This window comes from Acartia tonsa, chromosome 4 (assembly GCF_053477335.1).
Source record: "Acartia tonsa isolate MP-2025a chromosome 4, ASM5347733v1, whole genome shotgun sequence".
Lineage (NCBI taxonomy): Eukaryota > Metazoa > Arthropoda > Copepoda > Calanoida > Acartiidae > Acartia > Acartia tonsa.
The window spans coordinates 15,427,785-15,451,309 of NC_137263.1; the positions used below are offsets into that span (position 1 = coordinate 15,427,785).

At 33.7% G+C, this 23,525-nt stretch overlaps 1 protein-coding gene across 4 annotated transcripts; it reads left to right on the forward strand.

Moving 5' to 3' along the window:
* Positions 1-629: 629 nt before the first annotated feature.
* Positions 630-22,107, forward strand: LOC145316230 (uncharacterized). 4 transcript variants are annotated; one of them, XM_080156607.1, is made up of 8 exons: positions 630-1,013; positions 2,193-2,263; positions 9,962-10,191; positions 15,064-15,168; positions 16,547-17,257; positions 19,126-19,633; positions 20,711-20,957; positions 21,214-22,107. In XM_080156607.1, exons 2-8 carry the CDS (start codon positions 2,231-2,233, stop codon positions 21,798-21,800), a joined length of 2,421 nt encoding a protein of 806 aa, XP_080012733.1. In that variant the 5' UTR covers positions 630-1,013; positions 2,193-2,230; the 3' UTR covers positions 21,801-22,107. The 4 variants fall into 4 exon arrangements, with proteins under 4 accessions (XP_080012733.1, XP_080012734.1, XP_080012735.1 ...); XM_080156608.1 differs by lacking the exons at positions 630-1,013; positions 2,193-2,263 and adding an exon at positions 3,778-3,937; XM_080156609.1 differs by lacking the exons at positions 630-1,013; positions 2,193-2,263; positions 9,962-10,191 and adding an exon at positions 13,827-14,313.
* Positions 22,108-23,525: the final 1,418 nt, after the last annotated feature.

A 23,525-nucleotide genomic window follows, 5' to 3' on the forward strand; every position in this document is an offset into this window, starting at 1 on the left:
AGAAGTTCCCTAGTCCCTGAGTAACAAATATATAACACCACAATTGCTAGCTATGATGCTGTATAATCATACTGTGTTAATTATGTATGCAATGGTCTCAGAAATTCCTCCTCTATTTTGCTTGCACGCACTCTCCCATCTCTATACACAACACCCAACATGTAACAATTCACAACTGCACAAAAATTGACAAAATTCATGTATAAAAATTAAAAATTATAAATTTAAACATAGTAATAGAAAATAAATAAATGTAAAACTTGGTTATTTTCTTCTCATAGTGATTAATACCATGTATAACTTGAATTGGACCATCTCCACCACCTTTCTCACTTCCCACAACAACAACCAAAATTATTTTCTCTGGTGTGGCGTGTTCGGTTGTGTAAAGGGAGAAATGAGAAGTTGTGTGTGGGGCAGGGGTGCGCTGTGGAGGGGGTGGGATACAGTGTACAACGATGAAAATGATAGAACTTAAATGCCGAAGAAACTTTGCCTCTCCCTTGCCCTTTATTTTCACTCCACAAAAAGTTCCCCTACCCCATCCTCCCAACACCGCTCTTCCCATCGCATTCCGATTGCGATGAGACTTCTACGGAAAGGAAAGAGACAGCTTTCTGAAGCTGAGGAACCCTTCTTCAGTCTGACGTGACGGAGGCAAGGAGAAACTTCTGGCCGCGTAGAGACTCACACCTGCAGCAGCTGCCTGCCTGCACACCCCGCCTCCCTGGAGATTCTAGAGAAAATTCCAGGAACAAGAGCTCCTGGATCACTTCCTAGATTGCCAGAATTAACAGTTCAGGGAAATTTCAGCACTCTTTCTTTCTCCAAATTTCTTTTTAATTGATATTTTGATAACAAAGACATTTATAATTAGCATCCAAAAGTGACAATTGTGAAGTAAATGGTCGCTGAATACAGAAAATTAAATTTTGGAACATCACCACCGTCTATAGAAATACATTTTTCCTGTCAACTAAGAGTTTCACTACAGAAATTTATGTATTGTAAAGGTAATTTTTCATTAATGATATAATTTTTTTCCAGTATGGCTTCGAAATCGATTAACAAACGTTGGATTAGAACCGGTTCTCAGCCATACTAAAAAAATCATGTATAGTATCATATTACAGATTATTTTTTTTTTTAGAATAATACATTAAAGTAATAAAATCAATATCAGTTTTGTTAGTCATGCTCTTCTTAATTTTAATTTCTGCGGAAAGCTGTCTAAAATACGATGCGTCAAATAACTATTAAAATTCTTTATTTTGATTCAAAATTGTTTTTTTTACATAAGGAATTAAAGTTTCTTAATTAAAGTCTTATTTTAGATAAATATTTAAAATGTTGTACATCAAAAGTATTTATTAATGTTGTATAAAATGTTTTTCATATGCTTTTTTTCTGACGCAAATCTTATTTACTCACAGATGTAAAACACAATAAAAAATTGCCAACACAAGAAAAAGTTTGCTTTAAAAAACGAACACACAAAAATGTTTAAGATTAAATTGTGATATGACTATTTAAATCTTATGGCATATTCAGTAAATGTACAAACATAGATCAAGCTGAGCATTTACATTTATCGCCGAAAGTTGCAAAAATAAGAAATTGCTGAACAATATTTTTAACCAGCAATCTAAAGGAATAAGACAATGGGCGATAAATTTATATACATTCTAATTATGTTTAACAAAATTACCTAGTATGTAGATTTAAATAATAAGTTAAATAGTTACATCAATAGTTTTGAACAAATGAAGTTTTAGGGCCAACGAATAAGATAACATAGATAAATTTTTTGAGTACCAGTAAAATTTACAGCCAAAGTTTCCTCACTCCCTGATTTTTAAATGTTAAGCGTCTGTCTGTCTGACTGACATACGGACATTTCCTGTTAAAAATTTTAGAGTAGCTGCGCCTCATAAAATTCAGTTATGTATGTGAGATTAAAAATAAATGGATGTAAAATATACATGGACATTATGACACGGGAAAAATTGTAGGTATTCTATTTAGGTTGCTTACGTGGACATCACTTATTCAGTTCGTTCATCCATTAGGATTGGATGGAATGAGGTAAAGGGGTTGTATCGTTATTTAAGCCAGCTGCAAGTATGTCTTTATTAGAGTATATTGATAAACTGGTGTAAGATCCACGTAATAATAAATCCATTTTAATTTAGGAGTTTTGATGATTTGAATGGAGGTGTAAACTGACATAATGAGACAAGAATATAAAAATCCTCCTGGCAAGGTAAATATTATATCCTGTTAAACTTTAGTGCTCCCATTATAGGTGTATGTCTATCTGTTTTTTCAGTATGTGTCCGAATCACAACCATATTGAATAATCAAGTATCTTTATTTCTATCAGCTTCGAATTTCACTTTATTAGAGTACATAAAAATCTGGTGCAACATCCAAGTAATAGCACATCAATTGTAAAAGCCATCAGTAATTATTAGCACAAGCTACTCTATAATTCTAAATGTCCGGGGGAGGCCGTATTTCCTCAACTTCTGTCTAATTTAGACAGTTGAAATTTGAAGTCCATAAACAAGATGACTCCACTCTATAACTTACTTGACCCAACGGTAATGATCACTCTAAAGAGGAAACGTGATAGACTTAGCTGCTATCTTAGATAGACTGCTGATATTGTGTGGCATCTCTATAACTCACTTGGTTCAGATCTGTCTTGTTGTAAATTTTAAGGACAGCTTTCCGCGGATATTAAAATAAAAATTATAAGATTGGAACCCGGGTTAACAAAACTTGTATTATAATTTTATGACTTTATTTTAATATTCGTGAAAAATTGTCTGTAATATGCTGATGTACATGATTTTTCAGCATTGCTGAGAACCGGTTCTAATCCAGTGGATATTAATAGGTTTTAAAGCCATACTAGAATAATTTTCCTGAGCTAATGTTTAAGATAGATGTCTAAAAATTTTGTGAATATCTCTACAACTCACTTGGTCAGTCGGTCTGTCTTCAATACTCTGGAGGACATCAATTATCTAGAAGGAAAATATGCTTTTTTTTCCAGCTGATATTACATATACTAGCGACTACGCCCCTAGCATCTGGGGGTTTTGAATTCGAAGGGGGGACAGAGCTAGAAAAATAGCTTAAAACAATACAAAGACTTAAATTGAAAATGAAAAATAATAAGACCATCACAGGACCTATAATGTAAAGCTTACTTAAAATAGAGAACCCAAACGGTTCAGTAGTTTTTGAGATCTTAAGATGCCGGCAAAAATTTTTACTACTTTTGTATGATAGGAACCGAATTTTCTTTTAGAATTAAGAAACTATCATGACTAAAAAATTTTTGGGGGGGAAGAATAATAAAATAATACGAATTAGAGATGGGAGGTAGGGAGGGGGTGCCATTTTGAAACAAAGTGCATTGTTGTTGTGAGGGAGTAAAATGCGTATATTCACTGTGCTTTCAAAATAACCTACCTCTTCAAACCCACCTCCTTTACATACATACCAAAACTTATTTTCCAAAAATTTGCCTCTCTTTTTCTCACATATGCGCTGGATGGATGGATCCACATTTGTTGGCCCCTCCTCTTCTCATCAGCTTACGCATTTAAACCAGCTTGACGCATTTACGCACAAACACGCACACACACACACACATACAGAGATGTACATATGTGGGTCTTACCATCTACATATGTGTATTTTCCGTTCATCCGTTTGTTAAGAAAAAAATGCTAAGAACGTGTAAATGCCACAGGCCTTAGTTGACGATTAAAGTCCACAGTGACAATATTTTATTTTTATGTTAATCTCTTTTGAAAGTGATATGGGTTGAATGAATTATTTACACAGTTAAAATTCATATAAAATTTGTGATCTATACAATGTTTAAATGAAATAAGTGTTATATTTGTAATCACTAATAAAAGTAAGTATATTTTATTCTAAAAAAATAATAATTAAAATTTAATTTAAAAATGATGAGATAATTAATCAATTAAAGTGCTTAAAAGTTTTATCACGTTTTTTATCAGAAGCGAAGCTACTCTATACTTGAAAGGACAAGATTTATTTTTGATTTTCATAAATTTTCTATTTTCTCTGCTGCTATTAAAGAAAGATTGCGGGTTTTTCTTACTATGTCTGCCAGTCCATGGGTCATGCAATAAAAGATATTTTTTGATGAAAGTTTCGTGATTTTTTGTCATTATTAATATCTTCTATATTGATGACATTTTCTCTCTTTCCTTTTCTTCCTTTTTTATCACTTTGTCCGTTTGTCATTTTTCTGTGCTTTTCTACTTATGGATATTGTCATGCTTGTTTGTTTGTGCATCTGTTGATGATTTTATATTTACTTTGGTGGATTTCTTTGTTACATATTTTTTGCTGGTTCATCCAGTTTTCAATTAATATTTGGTGTATTTGGTTTCGTCTGTAGCCTCAGGGGTGGGAGGGGGGAGGCTATAGGAAGAGTGGATGCCGGTGTAAAAGATGGACAGAATTTTGAATTTGCATAAGAAAAAATTTTAATTGCTTACAATTAAAACCATAAAACAATGTCATACTTAATGATTTATTAACAATACAATAATTTTCTGTTTACAAAAAGATTATGACCAATAAAAAACATCCTTAATTATATCTGGTTTAAATCAAAGAAAGTAAAACAAAACAAAAATAGTTTTTTTGTAAACCATAATTTATTTTAGTTAAAATACTTTTGGTTATTTAAATACTTTTTGTTTGTCTTCTTTAATGTATATTTTTAACATTAAAATTGTCATAGAATAGTTATTTCTCGTATCGTATTATAAACGGCTTTCCGCGGATATAGAATGTACAATTATAAAATTAAAACTAGTTTTTTTTAGCCCCGAGGTGCCGGAGGCACCGGCTATAAAAACTGGTTTTAATCTTATGATTGTACATTTCTATATTCGTAGAAAACTGGATATAATACGATGCTAGACATAGTTTTTTCGTATGGATGAGAACCGGTTCCTATCCACCGGATTCGAATGAATACGAGAAATATAAATAGAATATTTAAGCGCGCTTTGAAGTCGACTGAATATATGTTTAGAATTAGAGCGATGACTAACTTTGTAAAAAGGAAAGCTCTTTCATTCCAGGGATCTAAAGGAGTAAGACAATTGCCTTTAAAATGATAAATATACACAATGATGATACACTAAATTACCCCTTCTGTAGATTACAATGAGTGGTTGAAACGTTTAGATACTCAACTTAATGAACAAAGTTCCCAAAGTTGTTAAGCAAACGAATAAGAAAACATATAACACTTTGGGGACTAGTGTAAAAAACCTCCCAATGTCCCCTCCCACCCTGCTTTTATTCAGTAACAATTTTTAGCAATCAAATTGGCGGCTAAATCTCAGCTTGTTTGCGGTTGTCCATCCATGATAAAAGATAATTTAGAAATTTAAATTCCTAATGTATAAACTGTAAAAATAAATAAGTAAATTATTCTAAAGGTAAAAAAGTAATTTAAAAAAAACTAGTCTTGACAAGTTTCTGGGGTTGTTTAATTTATTAGTATCACAAGAACTTATCAGCTGATGAAGCTATAAACTCTACAGTTATCTTATTGCAAAATTTTTTTCGAAACTGGTTTTGTGTCCAAATGAATTTGCACTCAGCTGTGGCAATTATTGTAGCTGCAAAACTGTTAAGTAGAATAAGAAAATAATATTTATTGGTTGGACTTCTGGGTAGGGCTTTGCAATAGATTTATTATTATTTGGATATTTCACCAGATTATCATAAACTCTTTTAAAGTGAAACTAGTACCATGCTCAAATAACGATACCTCCATCCACCCCCTTACCCCATCTCCTCCCCTCCTACTGAATGAACGAACTGACCAATAAATGATGCTTATGTTAGTAACCTAAATTGACGACAATTTTTCCCCTGTCATAATATCCACGTACTCTTTATATTGCTTTCTTTATGAAGCTTTTGTGATAAAAATATGAACATCTAAAAGCAATTTTTATAGAGAGGGAGGGGACATTGGGCTTTTTATTATACTAGTCCCCAAAGTTTTATAACAATCATTTATTGCTGACTTAACAACTTTGTGGACTTTAAATGATCTATAGATTTTTTGTAACATCATTGGGGATGAACATCAATTTATCGGCCTTTAGATCCTAATATTTTTATATTTCATATGTATTTTTGTTCTTAATGGTTAAGAATGGACAAAAACTGATTTTCAATCCAAAATAAGATAACAGAAATAATTCTCCAGATTAAAGTTTCTTTCAGAGAAAAGTTTCAAAATTGCTGATTTGTACCAACCCATCAAGGTTTAATAAGCAGTTACTGTTATTGAAAAGTAAAAAAATAAATATTTAATTTGGATGGACGGAAAATTTGGAGGCAGAAAATTCAATATCCAAAACAGAATAAATATTTAAGTAACTGAAATTTAAAGAATAGTTAGCGATCAGGGATCTAAAGACATAACACAATGGCCGATAAATTGATGATACACAAAATTACCCCTTGGTTAAAAATTTTGGACATTCAACTTATTGAACCAACCAATCAAATTTAATAAAGTCCTCAAAAATTAAAAAAATCTTATTTTAAAACTTTGGGGACTCGTGTAATAAACATCCCAATGTCCCCTGCCTTCCTGAAAGTTAGCGATATAATCTGTCAGATAAATGAGCCACAAATTTAAAAATATTTTATGATGAACGTACTTTCATTGCATTACGCGTTGCATTGCCGTAAAAAAGTTCTAATATGCCAATCCTGTATTTGGAAAGGATAAGGAGGAGGGACTTGCAGCCGCGGCCAAAACCGCATTTAGAGATACTTTTTATACAGTTGAAGTCACATCTAAACGTTTTTTTTTTAAACAGAATACTTTTCAAAAGATAAAAAGTAACCAAAACCGCATTTATGTGAACTATGGATACTGCAAATTTAATTGTTACCAAGCATCATTTCAAATTCTTTAAAAAAGGAGATAACATCAGAGTTTAAATTTTATACTAACCTCCAAACTTGTTATTGATTAGGTTGTACAAACAAACTTTTTCTGCTAATAATTTCTTAACTGGGGCGATCCGCCCTTTTCTAATTTTATAAATAATCAGTCGTTTTAGCGGCTGTCAAGCTCGGGAATAAAACTGACTTTTAAAAATGAGTCAAATTAATGATGATGATTTATCTAAAAATATTGTAAGTCAAGAATAAGTTAGATTTGACTGAAATTGCTAACTCTAGTAATAACAAAATATTAATTTATCATATTCAAATGACTTTTTTTTTATTAGAAGTGAAACTTCTCTTTAACAGTAAATTCATAATCTGAAATAACACACACAATATGAACTTGCTTACCGAAATAAATGTCTGTTATTTTATTGCTGTCAAAATATTTAGCTTTGAATGTTTGAAACTACGTGATAAAAAGGAACCGTTGCCCATTAGGTTTTTCCAAAAACTTTCCATTGAAAAATGCTAAAGATTTTTTTTGTGGTCATCAAAAATGTTTTAGTAATAACTTTACTTTATAACTATCAGTTGCGCCCCTAGCATCTAGGGTATCTTTGATTCGAAACGTTGGAAAATAAAACAGCAAGACCTAAACCTTAATAATAAAATAGTCTTAAACTATCCCAGGACCTATGTTAAGCTTCCCTTATAAGGAGAGCTTATTCGATTCAGAAGTTTTTGAAATCTTAAGTGACTTTAGATATGAGGTAATTTTTCTTAAAGTGTCTAGGGGGGTATTTTTATATTCCCTGCGGGGCCACTCTGTTTCAAATATAATAAAACCTTACCTGAAGTAAAAATCAAAGACAAGAAAAATAAACTCCCCTATTTCTAATTTTCAAATTAAAGGGGGCTTCGGGCAATTCACTTGGAGAAAAACTGCTAAATAAATATGACCTAAGAAAAACAGAGTTAACTGACAGATGCGGCTAAAATTTAATTCCGCCAATTTTACCCAATTTTATGAGGGAACAAAAATAATTTGCTTCTGCTTTTTTAAAAATTCATTAAATTCCAAAAATAGATAAAAACCAGATGAATAGATTGATAAAGTTAATTGTGACCAGAAAGACAAAGGCTTTCAACCATTGGTGGTGGTGGCACCCGGATACTAACAGGTTTTAATGTCAACCCAAAGAAAGGAGGCGGATTAGTTCAAAGTTAATTAATTCAAGTTTCTGCATTCTTTGCATTTAATCCTCAAATGGATGTTATATTAATCACTTGGATCTTACACCAGATTTTCTTGTTCTCTAATAAAGAGAAACTCGTAGCGGTTAACAACGTAAATTGGCGATAAATTTCACCCTGTCATAATATCCACAAATATTCAATTTCCATTATCACTCAAAATTTTGGAGAATCACACAAAAGTTATAAATACTTCCCCCTCCACTGTCCCTAATCTTCTCTTGCTCGGCAGTCCCATTGGGTGCTTTAAAAAAAATTAATGATTGAATTGTCTGATTGCCACATTAGTAAAAATATTTGAAATTTAGCTGTTTTTCAAATTAAGTAGTCCTAGTTTAAAAAAAAATATATTTCCAAGTTCTTAAACCTCTTACAACAATGGCTAAATATGTAATAAAATTGTTTATGAAGATGCAACTTAAATTGCTAAATTTTGTATTGTGGTAATGAAGAATGATACACTTGAGTGCCTTGTTAACTTGTAATCATTAAGTCATCTTACATTTTTTTAATTTTACATCCTTTTCTTATCATTGAAATTCATAACAGTATATAGCGGCAGGAATCTAAAGGGATAAGACATTGGAGATAAATTGATGTTCATCCCTAATGATGATACACAAAATACCCATACTGTATATTACAATTAGTGGTTGAAACGTTTGGACACTCAATGAACCAACCAATCAAAATTCAATAAAAGTCCTCAAAGTTGTTAAGCCAACGAATAAGTAAACGTTATTATAAAATTTTGGGTACTAGTGTAATAAACAACCCAATGTCCCCTCTCTCCCTGGTAAAGTGGACTGTTAAAAATATCATAAACTACTTAAAAAGTACAGCATCCGCGCAGTGTTTATTGAAAAATTGCGGATTAATGCGGCAGCGGATTTTTTGTCTCATTGATGAACTCATGTCGGCTCTAAAAATAACGTTATGCTTTTTTTTTCATTGATAGAGCTGCCAGCAGCCGCTGTGTTGCGGCGACTGCATTATCTACCGGAAAGACCCAATGAAAACGCTAGCGGCTACCCTGAAATAAATATTAATTTTATTAAAAGAATAGTTTTGATTAAAACAAATTAAATATAATAATTCAATTAACTTATCAAGTTACTACTAACTATGATGTCATTTTATAACTTAGTTTTTAGGGATAGTAAAGAGATTTGTAAATGAAACATTATAAAAAAAATAACATCTTTTGTTACTTTTATTTAATTTTCATTGGTTGGTTCATTAAGTTGAGTGTCTAAACGTTTCAACCACTATTTTTAAACTACAGTAGGGATAGTTTTGTTTATCATCATTAGGGATGTACATCAATTTATCGGCCATTGTCTTATCACTTTATATCCCTGCTAGTGTAGTGTCATTAACCCTTTTAACAGTATTGATATGTATATGACAAAATAACGGTGTTGAATTTAAGCTAAGAGGAGGCAAAGAGGGTTTTTATGTAAGTTTAAAGTACAACAATATATTGTCAACAAACAACACAAGAAAATATGTTTTTACATAAAAGAACTGTAAATTCTAAATGAATTTAAAAGGCTCCATTTTTTCATATACATTTATACAAGTAATATTTAGTTTGTAATATTTAGTTTCTGATCAATAGTTAATGTCCTTGTTAGCAACCTAAATTGATGACAATTTTTCCCCCTGTCATAATATCCACGTATATTCTATATCCATTAATATTGACTTAATATTTCAGGCCCTCAAGTGTGTGAACAATGGTGCGCCAATTAAGCTAAACTCAGAATGGATGCCGCAATATCAAAATTATCATGGCCGCAATATTCAATCTGCGCGGAGCTTGGAGAACATAGCGCGGCATCCGCACAGCAGTGTTAGTAATAATAATAACAATAATAATCACAGTGGCGGCTCTTTCAACAATCAGTTCAAGAGATACTACAGCCTTAGAATAGTCAGAAAACTTAGGTAAATTGTTGATAAGCATTTCATTGGCTACTTTTAATTTTATCAAAACTAGGCTTTTCTTCATTTGGAGTCGGTCCGTCCATAGCAATAAGCAAACTTCATGCTTTGATAGATAATTTATGCATATTAGAATCCTTTGAACACAGTAATAGTGTCTGACTGATTATGACGTAACAAAAAAAATTAGCCAATAAGAGGCCACTATAAATTTTACCATTGGTCAATAACGGCCTCTCATTGGCTAATTTTTTTTTGTTACGTCATAATCAGTCAGACACTATTACTGTGTTCGAATCTTTTAACTAGAGATGCAGAGCCACTAGTATAGTTAAACAGGGATGACATCATCCATAAGTAGCAAAGCACATAAAAAAACGTGGACGAACAAACGGATAAAGTGATGTATAGAGCAGATGGTGAGTGGTCATAAAAAAGAAAGAAATAGTATGTGATCATAAACTGTAGAAACACGAAACCTTTCAAAGAATAAATATTTATGTCTTTTGTAGCATGACAGTTAGACCGACGGACCAAGAAAGTCATATGCTAGATGCTCTTTAGGAATGTGTATCTTAACCAAATTAATAGCAGTCTATCAAAGCGTTACTGACTGACTTACGGTCGGCCAGACAAAGTGCATTACAGAGTAGCTTCGCTACTAAAAAAGCTATAGTATTAAAACTATATAATTGTGTGTTGTGCAATAGTTTATACAAACACTGCACGTGAATCACAATCAGATGCTATCTGAAACCTTACAAATACAAAGTCCACGGCGTTGCTACAACAGAACTAATTACAGAATATCTAATTCTACAAAATACAAAAGACCTAATCCGACAAAAGTTAAAACAAGTTAGGTTATGTTAGGTTAAGTTAGGTTAGGTTAAAATGATTGAGTACCATTTTGTGCATATGATAATTGGATATGCACAAAGCTATATCCAATAATCTTAACCTAACCCATCTTAACCTAACTTTTTTCCCATTAGGTTTTTTGTAGAATTAGGTCTCATGTCGGATTGGGTCTTTTGTAGCAACAACAAGTCGACAAGTAGCGTAGCTGCTTTATACTATGGTCTGTAACTTTATTCTTTCATTTAACTGCTAGCGATCAAATTTACATGAATTTATAACTATAGTACTACTATCTTAATATTAGCTGTACTAACGAAAAACTTAAAATTTAAAATTTAAAAATCGAAATAATTTCTAAGGCTAGTCATTAAAGTAAAGGAATAGAGGGGGCACAAGCTATATGTGTAACTCTACCCACAGGGTGTGGACCCTGTGCAGAATTTCAATTAGTTCTTTTATTATCAGCCAATAGCGTCGAAAATATTAACAGAACCAAGTCGATACAATAAGCAATTTGCTAGCAGATGAAAAAGATCCCAACCACTTGTGCCAGACAGTTGTCTGGGTTATACATCTGCACTTATACATTTATTTGTTAGCAATGGAAATTTTATAATATATAATATACTCTTATTCTTAAAAATGATTAACTGTCAAGTAACTTTTAGTTTAGTTTCATTTTATAATCATACGTAGGGATCTAAAGGGATAAGACTATGGCCGACAAAAGATGTACATTCCCAATGATGATACACATAATTAGCCCTTCTGTAGAGAACCTAGTAATAGTGTTTAACTTTTTATCTTTGTGACGTAACAAAAATCCATCTCTTTATTAAGGGTTTCCTTTCCCACCTCCCCTCTCATCCTTCGATTTTTGTTACGTCACAAAGATAAAAAGTTAGACAGTATTACTAGGTTCTTCTGTAGATTACAATAAGTGGTTAAAACGTTTGTACACTGATTAATTGAACCTACCAATCAAAATTAAATAAAAAAAATCAAGCGTCAAGCCAACTAATAAGAAACAGTTATTATATGACTTTGGGGACTAGTGTAATAACAACCCAATGTCACCTCCCTCCCTGAGTTTCCTTTTAAAATCATACGTCCAACTTTACAATGCATAGAACATATGTTTTATTTAGTTTTTATTTACTTTTACATCAGCAAAAAAATTTAAAATTGCTGACAAATTGTAACAAAGAAATTTATATAAGGAAATTTCCAAAAAAAATATTTTATATAATCAAAGGCATTTTTTTTAAGATAATAAAGTTCCGTTTATCTGTCATACTAAATTGAAAAACCCTTTGATATAAACTTAATTATACTAAGGATAATGAACCTTATAAATGTCTTAAATCTATCATTGGATGCTGTGAGTATTGGTGCAAAAAATATGACGTAACAAAAAAATTAGCCAATGAGAGGCCGTTATTGACCAATGGTAAAATTTATAGTGGCCTCTCATTGGCTAATTTTTTTTGTTACGTCATATTTTTTGCACCAATACTCACAGTATCCTATCATTGATATCAGATAAAATAAATAAATATCTCTTACAGAATTTCCATCTATATCACAGCATAAGGAATAGACAGACAGACAGACAAACAGAGTTTTCCCTTGATTATTACAGACAAACCGACGGATCAACTGAAGAGTAGAGTCAATGCTTATCAGAATCTTCACAACAAAAAATCCAACGTCTATCTGTAATAGCAGCAGAGAAAACATATTTTCCCATTTAAATTTGTTGTCCTCTAAATTATTGCAGAAATAGAACGACGGACCTAGAAAGTTAAAGATGGCTGCTAAAAAATTTTTTTTTTACCAAATACAATCTCTATTCATTTCGTATAGAAAATCATATTTCCTCTTTAGAACGGACAGACGAAGTTAGTTAAAGAGTAATTTCACTACTTATAGTAAATAATAGATTTTATTTTACAGTTTAGAGATTATTTAGTCATGAAAATCTTTTTTTAAATTATAATCTAAACTATTCAATATAGGAATTTGTTATGTGACTTTAGCTAAAAACCTTGCAGCCTCAAATAAGCCTCAACGATATTGGCGTTGAATAATAGCCGGATTTCAAACTTTTTCATATATATGTTAACCCAACCCCAGACAGTAGTTAAAACGCAGATTGTCAGCGGCTGACATGCCCTTTTTGCAATTTTCATATCAAACTATTGGCCGAATCCTATAAAACTTCTTATTGTAGCCTATGAGTTAGGGTTTCCTAATCTTGCACATTCCTTTATATCTATTTAAGGCTAAGAAAATACTAACTACCAGGCTAACCTATTTCATTTAGTAGAATTTGGCCTAATTTATAAATAGAAAGATTATTTTTTTATTTATATTGTTTTGATTTATACTTTTATGCTTTAATAACTTTAAACCTCTCATATTACAAGATAGAAAAGTGCAATTTATGTAAAGAAAATAATTTTAGATTTTGTTTTATTTGTATTATTCATTGCTTAGATAATACTGATTTTCCATCGGGTATAAACAGGTTCTAACTTATGAAAAAATAGGATGGGATAGAATTATAGTTGGAGGATAAAAAATAACAAAATTTTAATTTGCATAATCGCGAACAAATGTTTATAAACACAAACAAGAAATTTAATATAAAATTTATGTTTTTACAGTGATATTTTGGTTTTAAAAAAACTCCCAAACTTCGATCATGGTGAGTTGAAATGAAGATTACATAAATTTTAAAACCGGTCTTTTAACTGCACTACACTTTTTTATTTAGTTGATATCTGTGTGTGCGGGCCTTACATATGTAAGCATGGTTCCTTCCAACTTTTAGTCAACATTTTACCTTTTTATATTCTTTTATTTACACTTAATCAAAGAGTGATTTTATTGATATATGATATACATATTTGAATCAGAGAGGGAGGGGACATTGGGCTGATTATTATACTAGTCCCAAAGTTTTATAATATTGTTTTCTTATTTCCTTATGTAACAATTTTGGGGACTTTTATTCAATTTTGACTGGGTGGATCAATAAATTGAGTGTCCAAACGTTTGAAACATTAATTGTAATGTATAGATGGGACAATTGGGGTTATGCAAAGATTTATCGGCCATTGTCTTATCCCTTTAGATCTCTGAATTTAAACACTTGTGTATTAGAATGTAAGTAGTTGTTATTATTTCAAATGTTTATTTGCCCATATTCCAATTAAAATATGGAGGGTAATATAAATAAAATGCCTGCAAAATTTAAAGGTATTTAAAAATTGTGCAAAAGTGTTAAATAATAAATAAAAGTTAATCTTTTTATAATAAGTTCCAGGAAGTAAGGTGAAAAAATGTGATTTATAAAAATATTTTAAGCTTTATGACCTTCTTGCGTCAATTTAGTTTTATCATAAAATAAATTCTTATCTTTCATTAAAAGCCACGCTTTTCTATAATATACATTTTATTAAAGCTTGATTTTAAAATTTAAGTGGTCAGATTATGATTATTGGGTCAAATAATAAATGTATAGATTGATAACTAAGACAAATGCCTGGTTCAAGTGTTAGGGACCCTTTTGGTCTGCCAGCAAATTACTTTCTGCTCTTTTTTAGCGACTTGGCTGTATTAATATTTACGTCGCTATTGGCTGAAATTCAAAGACCCAATCAAAATTCGGCACAGGGTCCACACTCCGTGAACATCTAGTTATTTAACACATGTCCCCTCTATTTTTTACTTTAATGATTATTGGGTCGAAAGCTTTAAAGGTTGACTTTGATACCAAATATACTATCTAGATTATTTAAACTCTTTTTAACATTTATCAACGGTAAAATAGAAAATATAAGTTTTCATTTTTAAATAATTTGATAGTAAACATTCTAAGTACCGTCTTGAAATAAAATATGCAAAAATATTGATTTTTATTTTCCACCTTTGTAATAATAATTGTTCTTGTTGTTAAAATTCATTAAATTATAAAGTGGCCGTAAATAACACAGTTTCATTTTTCAGTCGTTTGCTGAACTCTAGCAGATCTTGTGACCCGTGTTATTCCTCTGACCAGAGTTTACCTGACACTTTCCTGGACCAACCTGTGGATGTACACCTACCTAGAAGGTCAGCAGCTATTATTTAAGTTTATGTAAAAAATAAAAGTAGTATTAAACGATTTGCCCAAATAAAAATAATATTTATTAAGTTTTAAAGCTTTAAATTACAAGTGCAACAATTTTTCGTCTTTCTTCATTGTTAAAAATTTGGCAGTTTCCACCAGGGCTAGGCAGCCGCCTGTAAGCCACAGTATATATTTATAAATTTGCCTTTATTAGTTTTTAGTTATTGTGGGGTTGGAGGGTGCAGAGTAATTCTAATGCTATTGTCACCTCCCCCTTCATGTGAATGTGGACTGTTGGAACTTTCACCTGTTTTGACACGTGACCTTTACACAATGTATTTTCGTAGTATGTTCTTTCCTACCTGCTCTTTTTTATTCATCTTTTATGTACTATTTCCATATTTTATGATGCTTTAAACTAGCGGATACGCCCCTAACATTTAGGACCTCAGTACTCGAAATGGCAGAGAGGGGCTAGAAAATAGCTGGAAAAAATTCCAAAAATTAAATCTAAAAATAGAATAGCCTATAATCATCACAGGACCTAAATATATAAACCCTACCTGTAATTGAGAACCCAAAAGGTTCAACAGTTTTTGAGATCTTAAGCTTCAGACAAAAAACCTTACTACTTTATAAAATAGGATACATGGCAATTTCGATTAGATTTCAATCAAAATATTTTATTATTAGTCGATTGTGTAGCAACTTTTGCTTCGCTCCTAGCTTCTAGGTGCTTTGTATTCAAGAGGGACTTTAAATTTAGAAATAAAATAGCCTAAAACCAAACCCAAAATGTTTAAAGCTTTAATCGGTTCAGAAGTCAGTGTGATATTAACGTACAGAAAAAACCTTACTCCTTTATATTATAGACTAGTGGCTACGGCCTTAGAGGTCTCTAGAGCCATTTTATTTTTGTTCCAAAAAGATAAAGGGTTATAGTCCCCTTCGTAACATCGCACCTTATGGGGCGATTCTTTGTATTTTTCACAGTGGCTTTTCTCCTATTTCTAGCCCCTGCGGGGGGCTCTAACCCTGCGGGGCCAATTACCTAACCCTGTGGGGGCAATCACCTAACCCAATATAACCTAACCTAACCTATAAAAAGCCATTTTAAAAATACGACGAATCGCCCCTTATGGGGCGATGTTACGAAAGGGACTATTCCCAGAAAAAGTAACTCCCCCCCCCCTCAAAGTTATAAACCTTCCCAGGTTCTATGAGAATCTACACTGTAAAGGAGAAGCATATCGGTTTAGCAGAGAGATCCTTCGGTACAGACAGACAGAGATCCTGTTTCTTTTATATATAGATTTCATATATTCTATTTAGATTCTATTGACTATAATCGTTAAATCTATCAAAATATTTTGTTTAAAGGTCTAACTCTGAAGATGGGACCCGGCGGGTACTGAGCCGACGCCAAATCTTGAGCAGTCTCCGGGAGGAGGAAGAGGAAACATTCCGCAGCATGGACCAGAACAATCAGGCATACTCCAGGCAACTCAACTATATTGATCATAACATTAGAGAAACCAGATCACTGGAAAGATTTATCCCGCAAGTGAACATAAGCTACAGCAGCGCGGCGGGTGAGGATAATTATGATGGCTACTACAGCGACAGGTCTAGCTATGGTATCCCCAGGTCGAAGCCGAGGACTATCTACACACGCAACAGCAGGTGCAGCAGTGACAGAGACCTGGGAAGCATAGAGACAGCAACCAACTACGGGGCGTCCCCGGCCTTTTCAAGGTTCTCGCTGACCCTGAGCCAAGCCACAAGCAGGCTGGACCCCATGCTGGGCGATCCTTGTCTACGTTGGGCCGACGAATTCGGGGGTCATCAACAGCAGCGGTCAAGACGAAGGACCAAGTCGATCTCATGCAGCCCGGAGTGGGGCACGTATTCTGTTGACTCGTCGTCGTCTGGCAGCAGCGGTGCGGGGGCTCTGTTGTCCGAGCGGTCAGACTGCAACCTGTCTAGCCTGTCTGTGTGCTCAAGCTCTGGGGACGGCAGTGCACAGGCCGGAGAGGGGAAGAGGTTTAGCAGATGCATGCTACTCCAGTCAATATCCAAAGAAGAGATGAGGTGAGATTTTCTCTTAAAATTTAGAATTCCCTAAAAAAGGGCCGTGGATCAATATTGAGTCGATAAATAAATTCGCAGCTTCAAATTGATCTTCCCTGATCTATGACGAATCACAAATAGTCCAATACAAATTTTAAAATTTAACATTGAAAAACAAGTTTAAATATAATGGTCGATAAATTGATGTACAATGCAAATCCCCAATGATGATATACAAAATCACCCATTCTGTTGGTTACAATTAGTGGTTGAAACGTTCAAACACTCAACTAATCATAATTCAATAAAAATCCCAAAATTTTTAAAGTCTGTTAAGCAAACGAATAAGAAAACTTTGTAGACTAGTTTAATGAACAGAAGCCCAATGTCCCTTCCTTAATTCCCTGATTAAAAGTACCTTATGAATAACAGATACACTTTTATCCAACCCCTCTCTCTTTTGTGAACAGCAGTAGTTGTCTAGTATGTTTTGTACCTTCTAAACCATCTTTCTTTTTCAACTCTTGGAATCGGCTAATGAGGCAGGGAGGGGACATTGGACTGTAAATTACACTGATACCAAAAGTTTTTACATGCACGTTACCTTATTCGTCCATCTATTTCTTTTTTAAAAATCTTGGTTCAAAGAAAACCCAAGTCAGTAAGGGCATCGATAGAACAACGAATACAACATAGATTTCTATGATTAACAAATTAAACCCCCCAAAAATATTTATATAACCACAGCTAAGTTAAATATACTTAAATCTACGTAAAACTTAAATTTCTACACACAATGATAAAATAATTATCATCCCTATCATATACGTTATTATGTCATTGCCCTAACTGCCCTATTATCAGAATACCTGTCCCTGCCCCTCTCATCTTAATTCAGTCTGCTAAACACATCTTATATGTGATACACTATTTTTTTTTGGAGGCTTTATTGATGACTGGGCTAGGGGAATACCACAGGATCTGTGACTTGAGTTATAGGGGCAATACCAAGGTAAGGGACCAGTCGAAAATTATCCTCTGGCGACCCTTGTACCTAACAATGTTAGAGCATTCTGCTCTTAATAAAACTGTCCCTGCCCAGGATCTGTGACTTGAGTTATAGGGGCAATAATAAGGTAAGGGACCAGTCGAAAATTATCCTTAATTCATCCTCTGGCGACCCTTGTACTTAACAGTTTTAGAGCATTCTGCTCTTAATAAAACTGTCCCTGCCCCTCCTTTCTTTATTCAGTCTGCCAATCACACCTTAAATGTGATCCATTATAATCTGAGGAATTAAAATATGACTGAACGAAGGGAATGTCACAGATTGTAAAAAATCTTTTTTATTTAACCAATGTAATTTTGAAATGATATTCATTATATATGTGTACATAAACAATTTTTACCCAACTTGAATATTTTAAATGAGTTTTAAATTAATATTGTTATACTTTTAATGTAATCTTTGTATGTAAATGATAAAGGCAAATAAAGAATCAAATAATAATAACTTAAATCTACGTAAAACTTAAATTTCTACACACAATGATAAAATAATTATCATCCCTATCATATACGTTATTATGTCATTGCCCTAACTGTTACGACGAAACGTTCTAGAACCCTTACCACACGTTGGCCGCATGATATGTGATCAGATTGACCGCTCGTCGCCGTGTTACGCAACAACCCGTTTAACCACCACCCACCGTAGACAAATAAGGGGAGAGGGTTCAGCAGTTGAGAAAGCTGAATTGGGAGGGGATAGGGGGGGGGGGGGGGATTTAAACCAATGCAATATAAGATTTCTTGTTAACTTCTTTACACTTATCTTCAATAGTCTGTGATTGACATTCTAGTATAAATATGTATATAAAAATTTGCAGAGATCCTTCAGATACAGAGAGTAGCATTGGGTGTGATGAAGAAGAGCCCATGTCACCTGGCAGTCCCTGCTCCATGTCTCCAAGCAGTCCTTGCTCCAGGCAGTCCTCTCATCATATTGATAACTCTTGCGGAGAGGAAGAGGAGGCGACAACCAGTGATGACGATGACGTAGTAGACAACCATAATAATTCTACAGTTACTGTACAGGATATAAATCATAACACAAACACCAAGTTGGTGAATATTAAATGTGATAATAATAAAACTAGCAGCTACTCAAATCAAATTCTAGCTAACGACAATGGCAATAGCAATCAGCAGCCGAAGCAGAAGGCGGACAGTAGTGGCGGGAGGGAGCATTCGGCTGCTGAGATTGACGAGCTTCAGCTGTCGCAGCTGCATTGGGTGGGCACACTCGGCATTGGAGGCTTCGGCAGGGTGGAGCTGGTCACGGCGGGGCTCAACAACAATCAGACTTTCGCCCTGAAGAAAATGAAGAAAGTTGAGGTTAGTTTTTAATTTTATTAACGAAAACTCTCTCGAATTCTTATTATCTTGTCTATCCAATACTTGTCATAATATCTTTTTATTAAACTATTTTATCAGTTCTTTTCAATTGTTTATACACTTATAATTTAGAAAATAATAAAATTTTTAAATAAATTTTATTATCATCTATTTACGTAAAATGTAAATCCTTTTGGCCATGAAGGGATTTATGAATGTAAAGATAAGGAAAAAAATATAATTGGGTCCGGATTTTTCTTATTTCATCACGGGCGTGATTTCTAAGGGGGCATTAGCACCCCCCCCCTCTTAAATTTCAGTAATCACTGTCATAGGGGCACACTTTAGCTTCACAGGGGGGCAATTGTTCACCCCCCCCCCCTCACCACCACCTGCCTTGCACGTCCTTTCAATTTATTTTCCTATATTTACACTATTTACTAGGGGGTTTAAGTTACATGAAGGGAGGGCTGAATTATTAGGATCTAAATTAAATGAAGATAAAAAATATCATGATTTTTATGAATGATTCTTTGGGAGTCTGAAATCCCATCTGTTAGCTAATATAGTTTCACATTTAAAGAAATTATTCATCGTCAGTAATAAAGGAAGATCCTGTTTTGGTAGCGCAACCAATTCTACACAACATCCGCCTGTCATATTTCATTCAAAATGTTTTCAGCAAATTATAACTTTGATCTTAGACCAGATTATATGTACTCTAATAAAGTGAAACTAGTAGCTGCCCAAAATAACGATCGCCCCCTTTCCCCCTTACTGGATGAACAAACTGATAAATAAGGAATGCTCAATCTCATGTTAGCAACCTAAATTGACGTAATTTTCTCTATGTCATAATATCTAAGAATATTCTTTATCCATTTGTCAGCGTGGCTTTGCTGCGCTACTTATAGACACTAATGTTGAATATGAATAAAAACTGAAAATTAGTAATGACATCATTATTCCAGTTTTATCTTAAACTGTTAGCAAAAAAGAATATTATTCTGCCGAAAAAAGCTTATTATAATTTAGCATGCTGTAATTGTTATCAAGAATTAATGGATGTTTGTTTAGATCCAAGAGGAGAAGCACCAGCAGCACATCCTGAACGAGAAGAACATCATGATGTCCTGTTCCAGCCCGTTCGTTGTCAAGCTGTACAGAACATTTCGTGACTCGAGGTACCTGTACATGCTGATGGAGCCCTGCCTGGGCGGAGAGCTCTGGACCATCCTCAGGGACAAGAAGAAGTTTGAAGATGGTGCAGCTAAGTTCTACACGGCCTGTGTCATCAAGGCTTTCGAATATCTTCATTCTAAAGGTAAGATTCTCCTAATCTTTTAACTGTATGAGGAATGAATTTAGTATTATTTGGATCTTACACCAGATTATCATGTACTCAAGTAAAGTAAACTTGTAGCTGGCTAAAATAACGATACCACCCATTCCCTCCCACTGGATGAACGAATTGACCAATTAATGATGTCCATGTTAGCAAATTAAATTTACAACAATTTTTCTCCTGTCATAATATCCTGTATATCAATAACCATTTTAACATCTAAATTATTTTTCAGGTATTGTGTACAGAGACCTGAAGCCTGAGAACTTGCTGCTGGACTCCAGTGGATACGTCAAACTCACAGACTTTGGATTCTCCAAGCAGCTGCAGGATGGCGAGAAGAGCTGGACCTTCTGTGGCACGCCAGAGTACGTGGCCCCAGAGATGATTACAAACAAAGCCGGCCACGACCAACGCGCGGATATCTGGTCTGTCGGCATTCTCATGTACGAACTCCTCAATGGAATACCCCCATTCTCTAAGGTTCGCAACGTAAGCAGCGATGGAACTAGCAAAAATGTGTATTCTGAAATATTGAAAGGAATGAAGGGTGTGTACTTCCCGCCCCACATGTCTTCCACAGCTGTTGAGCTTATTCGCCAGTTGTGTCGGTTAAATCCGGCCCAGCGGCCGAGCCTTGCCATCACCAGAAAGTTTATGTGGTTCGCAGGCATGGACTGGGAGGCCCTGGAGCAGAGGCGCCTCAGTCCCCCCTTCCTACCCAAGATTACTGGAGCACGGGACACCAGTAACTTTGACAACTACAGCAAGGACATTGAACAACCAAAAGAGGATTTCTCAGATTGGGATCTTGAATTCTAAGAATTCGCCATCTCTTCCCAAAAAATCAGTCTAGTTCCTTATATTTGCCCATTTTCAAATCATATGCTTCACCAATGCATTTTTTCTGTTATAAGAATTATTCCTACTTAAGCTATATTAATTTTCACTCAGAATTGAAATATCTTATATTATATATATATTGTATGTATATGTTGACAATTAATCTAAACTTTTATCCCGGTGTCGGACCAAAAAACTGTATTCTATGTGCGACATTAAATGACAAGTCTTTACGATGTTAAATATTTTTATTCCCCTTTGTTATTGAAATAAATTTCAAACTTAACAATTTTTGTTTTTTAGTAGCGAAGCTGCTCTATAATTCACTATGTCCGTAACGCTAGGGGGTATATGGAAATGTGACTTTCTCGGCTGCTATTATAGAAAGACAGGTGAAAATTTTAGTGAGCTTCCTATGAAATATGCGCTTCAATCTAAACATTATTTTGTCCACGGCCATGCTTGAAGAGTTAACGTTTTTTTTAAGGTTCCGGGACTTTCTTAGTGTTTTGCATATTAGATATCTTATTTACTTTATTATGAGAACTGATCATCTACACTATAACGTTCTTTGTCTGTTTGTCCACTTCATAAATTGGGTGTTGTAAACCTTATTTTTGGGAATTAGTTACTTAGTATCTTTATGCTATGGATTAAAAAAGTGTAGAAGCATTGTCTCGTCTGCTTCTTATTGCAAGATTTAATTTTTATCTTTTTGAAAAAGACATGGTTTTTACCAGGAAAAGTTCTTACCTTTTTCTATCACTTAATTTAAGAAAATTATCCAATCGTCATTTGTATGGCCTTTGTGATTTCTAAACAGTAGTACTCCATTTATTATTTTAAAACACTAATTGCGCGAATATATTTTTAAAGGCTTGCGTGATCATACTTTTACAGTTGGAAGTTATCCCCACAATAATCAATATTAAAGATGTAAAAATTAGTATCTGTTGCTGCACTTTCAGGCGTTAAAGATTTGTAGCCTTGGCCTAAAATCAAGTATGAATTTCTTGTGGACTAGCATTGCGTTGCAGCATATGTTTAAGTTGCGTGGGTTAGTTCAATGACGGAATCCTGCTTGGATCCTAGGTTAATTGAAAAGTCTCTAGGATTTGATATAACCTCCATTATTGAAGATACATCGTAATGTTCTAAGCTTTGCGACCATCGCATAAAAATGATGGAATTTTAAATTGCCCATAAGTCTTACAAGCAACAAACTAAAATCCGCGACAGATCAAAGACGGTTATAATATTTACCATCCTGCTTCGTTCAGCACAAGATACTAATACGTTTGAGTAGGGGAAATATATAGACGCTAAATAAGAGATGCAACTCATTACCGTGCACTGTTAAGATCTCCAGACAAAGATCTTGGAATAAAAGTGTTGGTTGCCTGCTCTGTAAAAAAAGAAACAAACTTAAAATCCTTATGTCAACTATGTCAATGAACTTTGAGACCGTTTCACATCGAACATTTGTTTAAAATTCTACATAATTGTTTCTAAAATAACTGAAACTCGACATGACTAGGACATGTGCTGTGAATGGAACAGAATAGGAATCCAAAAGTGCTTAAGATCGAACCCCACTGGTAAACGTAGACAGGGACGACCAATAACGACTTGGGGCATAGCACTAAAAATGACCTAATAAGTTAGGATGGACAATGGGGAGAGACTGAAACATATGCCAAGAAA

Excerpts from the sequence above, each read along its gene's own strand:
- LOC145316230 (XM_080156607.1), top strand. The coding sequence starts at position 2,231 with ATGAGACAAGAATATAAAAATCCTCCTGGCAAG. Across the intron at positions 10,192-15,063 it reads AGAATAGTCAGAAAACTTAG|TCGTTTGCTGAACTCTAGCA; the intron begins GTAAATTGTTGA and ends TTCATTTTTCAG. Across the intron at positions 17,258-19,125 it reads ATATCCAAAGAAGAGATGAG|AGATCCTTCAGATACAGAGA; the intron begins GTGAGATTTTCT and ends AAAAATTTGCAG.